This window comes from Furipterus horrens, unplaced genomic scaffold, assembly GCF_987537825.1.
Source record: "Furipterus horrens unplaced genomic scaffold, mFurHor1.1.pri manual_scaffold_9, whole genome shotgun sequence".
Taxonomy (NCBI): Eukaryota; Metazoa; Chordata; class Mammalia; order Chiroptera; family Furipteridae; genus Furipterus; species Furipterus horrens.
In genome coordinates, this window is record NW_028327179.1 from 303,630 (window position 1) to 309,629 (window position 6,000).

The 6,000-nt window shown below is 65.0% G+C and overlaps 1 protein-coding gene across 1 annotated transcript in view; it reads right to left on the bottom strand.

The window, feature by feature from the left end:
• CAMK2B (calcium/calmodulin dependent protein kinase II beta) overlaps positions 1-3,543 on the bottom strand; it is a 55,546-nt gene extending 52,003 nt beyond the window's left edge. The window contains exon 1 of the mRNA XM_090286960.1: positions 3,357-3,543. Within this exon, the coding sequence (XP_090143086.1) occupies positions 3,357-3,421 (65 nt within the window). The 5' untranslated portion in view covers positions 3,422-3,543. The remainder of the gene's footprint in view (positions 1-3,356) is intronic.
• Between the last annotated feature and the right edge of the window lie 2,457 nt (positions 3,544-6,000).

The window sequence follows — 6,000 nt, forward strand, 5'->3', positions numbered from 1 at the left end:
GGGGCAGGAGCACTCAGGGCAGGAAGGGGCATACACCCGGCTCCTCCTCCACGCGAACACTCTCCCCAGGCTGGCTCAGAGGTCAGGGGCCAACACCCCTCTGCCGTGAGCCTTGCACTGTATCGGTTGACCCCTGGCCAGCCACTGCCTTGTTGAGAAGACCCTAACTTCCCCAGCGAGGGTCACACGGCAGGACAGACGCTGGATGGCACCAAGGGCACACCAAGGTCAGCTCTGGCCTGGGCTGGAGGTCGGGCCTCCTTGCTCCTGGGCGACCCTGCCTCAGCATTGTCTCTGTTAAATGCTGGAGTGGGGGCCCTCCTGGTCAACTAATAAAATAAAGCCACAGGTTCAAAATGACATGCTCCTTGGAGGCTGACACAGCGGGTCCGTGAACTCCTTAGTTACGCCCCAAACTTCACGGGAGCTTCTTTCTCCTGGGAAACCACCCGCACTTCAAAGGCTGTGACCCCGGAAGTGGATGGCTCAGGAGCCCAGGCACAAGCCGCTTTTCTGACCCCACCAGGGCCCAGCACGTTAGACCCAAGAGGGGGCTGGTGGGCAGGGGCCACAGAGACACAGAGAGGACACAGACCGGCCGGTGGCCCCGCCCCTGGGGACACACCCTGAGGAAAGCCTCGGCCTGTGTGCTCGGCAGCCCTGGCAAGGGCTGGGGGAGGGCCTGCCACCAGGCGTGGGACCACGAATTCTCGCCATGGCCACTGTGCACCAGCAGCGCAGAGACAGTGTGTGTCACTGTGCGGGCTGACGACACTCCACTGGGAGCGGTTTTAGGACGGTGATGTCAAGCTCAAGCGACATGCATGAAGAACCCCGCACTCAGTCATGGGCATAGGCCTCTGGGTGCAGGTGAACCAAAAGGGCTGGAAGGACCAACGCCACGTGCGGGACAGCGCTGCGGGGCCGTGCTCTGCTGAGGTGGTCACAGAAGAACTTAAAGCCAAAAAGATAAAAGTAACAGTTTCCAGCTCTGGGTAGAAGAGATACAAGTGTTTATTTTATTGCTCTGGAAGTTTTCTTGATTTTACAAACGGCACTGCTGGCTGGTCGGTGCCAGCCGAGCCTTCCCGCCTGCTCCATGCCTGTCTGAGGACCCCGCTTGAGATGGCTCTTAACCCAAGACCTGGGACAAGTCAGGCTGGCATCTAGCTGGGCAAGGGGGTCAGGGACCCAGAAAATAGTTGTTTGGCCCCCAGACCCAATTCCCCAGGCCCCCAGGGGACCATCCCAGAGGCAGAAGCTGGGGGGCAAAGAGAAGGGGACGAGGCAGGAGGGGCCAAGCCTGGGCCACATCACATGGGCAGCTGAGGACCAGTGGCCCGCCCCTCCCAGTCAGGGAGCTCGCCATCACTGGACGGTGCCAGGGGCTGAAGCTTTAAATAAACTTGGACGCATCCACCTGGGCCAGGAAGCAACACCAACTGTGCTCCAGCAGGCCAGGCGCTATCAACAACCTGCCAACATGGCCACTGTGGACCCTGGCCCCACCCTGCTCCTGTCTGGCCTGCTCCTGCCCAGGATACCCCACAGAGCTGTGACAGGCCCCTCAGCGGCCCTCAGTGGGCCTGGCCCTTGGGGAGCTCCACAGAGGGTGCTGGGCTGAAGAGAAGACACCCCAACCCCTGAGTGCTTCACCCCCAGACCTCTGGCCCCCTCCGAGGCCCACCCACTCAGGCCTCAGCCCCTCGGCACCGCTGCACGGGCAGCCGCCAGCTGCTCTGGGCCCCGCAGAGGGGGTAGGAGCCCAGCATGCACTGCGGGGTCTGCCACCCCCTCTCCGCCCGAGGGCAGCCCCAAGGCCTTCCATTCCCCCTTGTGGGAGTGGGTGGCAGCAGGCACACTAACCAGACGCTGCTGCAGCCAGAGGCAGGGGGCTGGGAACCCCACACACAGCTACAGACCCAGAGAGAAGTTTACAGGAAAGGGTCAGGTGCCCCTGGGTGCAAGCGGGGAAACAACATGACCCCCCCGAAATGGGTGACCTTCCTCCCACAGCTGCCCTCTTCCTCCTCTGAGGACCTCCAGCCTGTGGCCTTCCTCACAGCCTGCGTCCTGGGGTGGGATTGGGGGCACGGGGAAGGCTGACCCTCCCCTTCTCTCTGCTCTGCTCTCCAGGGCCACCCACCTTGGGGCCGGGATTCCAAGAAGTCCCCACCTGTGAGTCCCCAGCGCCTGGCCTGGCCCTCACGGGGGCTCCCTCCACGTGCAGGGTTGGGGAGGGATCTGCGCACCCCCACACTCCTTGGGGCTGGGCATCCACTGTCATCACAGAGCAGCATCGCTCGCCAACACCAGATCTCACCTCAGACATGTGTTTAGAAGGAAAAATAAGGGCCGGGCCCTGATGTTTAAGGGGAAACCTCACTAGCGGCGCCGGCGCCACCGCGGAGGGACCGAGGACGACACAGGAGGCTGGGTTCTGGTAGGATCAAGCTGGGGCAGCCACCCCAGCTCAGAGCGCAAAGCCCCGCGACCCTGGGGCAGAGCTGGGTAGCGCCCCGCGCCGCTGCTGCAGGCGAACGGAGCCACCTGTTCCCGGTGGTGTCCCACCTGAGACGCGCCTTCCGAGGCCCTCCCCTCCAGCGCCCCCGCGTCACTCCAGCCCGCGCCTGCCTCGGTGACCCTGAAATCAGGAGCCCAGCAGGCTCCCCATTGAACCCCTCACCTCCAGCCCAGTGGTCTGACCCAGCCTCCCTAACCCCAGTCGCCAGCTCTCCAGACTCCTCATTCCAGAAGGATCTGGGGGAAAATTCCCAGAGCCCAGATTCCCCGGGGGCACCCGCGGCACAGGCTGTTCCCACGCGGTCCATCGCGCAGCGAGGACTCCCTCCCCCTCCTCGCGCGGATGGAGCCACGCGGAGAAGCAGGCGCTGAGCAGGTCCTGCCGCCCCCGCACCCGGCTGCTCAGTGGGGGTGGGGACAGCCAGGCCCACTCGGGGACCATCCTCTGGCCCGGGCTGCTCCTACTCTGTGCTCTAGGCCCGGAGGCCACGCCGTGCGCCCCTCCTCTCTGACCTCCCGCCGCCAAATGCGTCACGTCTGCCAGGCGCTCCGAGGACACCTGCTGCCGCCCCCGCTGCGCCGAGCTCGGCGCCTGGAGCCCGGGGCTTCTGTCCGGGCGGCCGCGGGGGGCAGGGCCAGGCAAGGCCGCGCACGCTAAGGTCCGGCGGCCGGGCCTGGAGCCCGGGGGTCAGAGCCGTGCGGGGCTGTGCGCTTCAGGCCCTGAGCTGGGAGGAGCCGGGGGCGCGCGGGGCCGCAGTGCACCCGGAGTCGGCGGCGCGGAGGGTCCCGGTCTCCGGGATCCCGGCCCTGCCCGCACGCACCGCGGCTCTTACTTGCCAATATCCTCGTAGAGCTGGTACTCGTCGGTGAAGCGGGTGCAGGTCACCGTGGTGGCCATGGCGGTGACAGACAGCCTCGGCGTGCGCTCTTCTGCACTCGGGCGGCGGCGGTGACTCCGGATCCCGCTCGCGGGCACGGCGGCGACACGGGCGCGGGCGACACCTCGGCTCGCGGCGCCGGGCGGGGGCCGGGCTGGGCTGCGAGCGCACGCGAGATCTGCGCGCTCCGTCCCCGCCAGGAACGCGCCGCACACCTACGCGCGGGGAGCGCGGGCGCAGCTGTCCCTCCCGCCGCTCGGGCTCCGGCCCCGCCCGCCGCCCCCTGCGCAAGCCCCGCACCCGAGCCCGCGGCCTGCACACGCACCCGCGCGCTGCACACACCCTGCGCCCGCGCCCTCATCCGAACCCGCGTTCTGCACGCGCACCCGCTCCCTGCTCACGCGCCCACAGCCTGTACCCCTGCACACACACCTGCGTCCTCACCGCACCCGCTCCCTACACGCTCACCTGCACAGGCACGCACCTGCCCTGTGCACACGACCTCACTCTACACGCCTGGGGCTCAGGGCCTCGCACACAGGCACAGCCGGCTGACTGAGCTGGCCTCCGCTCCTTGCTGGCGACCCCCTGCGCCAGGCGCGCGCGCGCGCGCACACACACACACACACACAGGAGTCTGCACACAGTGAACCCTGCTCCATCTCTCCCCCCAAGGCCCACCTTGCCCTGAACAGCAAGAGGAGACCTGGACTCAAACGAGGGGCAGGAACACGTCACCCTCCGCAGGATTTATTCCCCACCCCCCACCCTCGGGGGAGACGCTGCCTGACACACACGCCCCACGCCCCCAACCTCCCACCCACCCCGCACACAGCCCAGCCAAGCGCCCCCGGCCCCGTCCTCGCAGAACTGTGCAGGGGCTTCCTGCACCAGCGCCTCACTGGGGACAATGGGGGTGGGGGGGTGAAAGGGTGGAGACTGCTCCTCCCCAGTAGTCCCGGCCCCTCCGTCCTTCCCTCCTAGCACTGGGCCCTGGGGTGTCTGCCCTAGAGGCTTCAGAAAGGGAAAGGGGTGAGTTCAGGCCAAGGGTCCTTGAGTCAGGGAGACAGGGGCTGCCCCATCAGGAACTCAGGGGTCCTGAGAGCTCACAGCTACCTTGCCCAGGTGGGGGGGTGGCACATTCTGCCCTTTCCCAGGCCGAGTCCACCTGTCAGCCCATGCTCTGGCCTAATGGAAGAGGTCCACCTTGACAGTGGCCCTGGAGCAGAGGAGGCGGGGGAAGGGCCAGGCAGAAGAGGCTGGGCTGACCCCGTTTTTTCCACAGAGGAGCCTCCCCAGGGCCACACCCAGGCTGCCATCTAGAACGGGGACTTCAGATACTGCAAAGAGGGCCCCCTGGGCACTGGCACTCCCACACTCCTGGAGGGGCTGGGGCAGGGTGGGGTTGGTCCTGGGCGGGCCCGAGGCAGGAAGTTCCCAGAAGCCCACTTGCGATCGGGTCACCCGGCTGCCCTGACATCCACCACGGACGGCACCGCGGGCCCTGCCGCTCATCCCAGGGCTGGCCCCCGAGGCCACAATAAATGTCTCCTGGATCAAAGTTCACATGGAAGAGATTATGGGGTGGGGGCACCTTGGGCCTCCCCACCAGAGGCCTTTGGCTTATGGGTCTTGGCACCAGGGGGGCCAGGCTGGGTCCTGGGTGGGTCTGCAGACCTTGTAGGAACGACTCGGGTGAGTCTTGGATGGGGACATTGAGGGCCCGCAGCTTTGATCTCAGCAGGGACAGCAGGAAGGGAGACCGCCATCACCCCTTGCAGAGTCCCTGACCATGCTGGCAGGTGACACACCTCTCCGTCAAGGCCCCTCTTCGGTTGTGCCCAGCCCCACTGGGGTCCGCCCCCACATGCTGGCCTCTCCCAGGGCTGTGAGCTCAGGGGGCAAGGGGACGGTCCCCACGACAGATTGCAGCGTCTAAACCAACAACGCAACACTGCACCCCAGACAAATCAGGACCCCTCAGCTGCCAGCCAACCCTGGGCGCCACTGAGGTCACACCTGCTCCTGCCAGCTCACGCCATGCCATTGGGAAGTGGCGTAAAGTCATGATGACACTGATCTATTTGCACACATTCTACACATCTTATTTCATTCTCCACCAGCCCTAGGTATGTATATACTGGCATTGCCCCATCTTACTAGATGGGACAGCAGAGAGACAGAGAGGTGACCTAACTTGCCCAATGCCACACAGCGAAGAAGTGCCCAGGACTGAAACCCCACTGCTTCTTTGTTTTCACACACACACTTGCACACTCATATACAGTCATGAACACACATACTCAACTCACACTCTCTACAACCACATAAACTCACAGTCACACACACACATACTCACATGTGTGTGGCTTCCACAGCCCCGGGTGAGGACACAGCAGCATTTTGGAGGTTTGTTTTGAGGTTCCTTCCCCTGGTGGGGAGGCTGCCTAGGACCAAAGTCACACGAGAATCAGGGTCACTAAAGGGCACAACTGGAGGCCCCCTGTCTACTCCTGTTAGTGCCTGGGGTCCCCCAGGCAGCCTTTCCCCAGGCTGACACACTGAAGGTGTGACCCAGAGCGGCCCAAGGGCAGAAAGG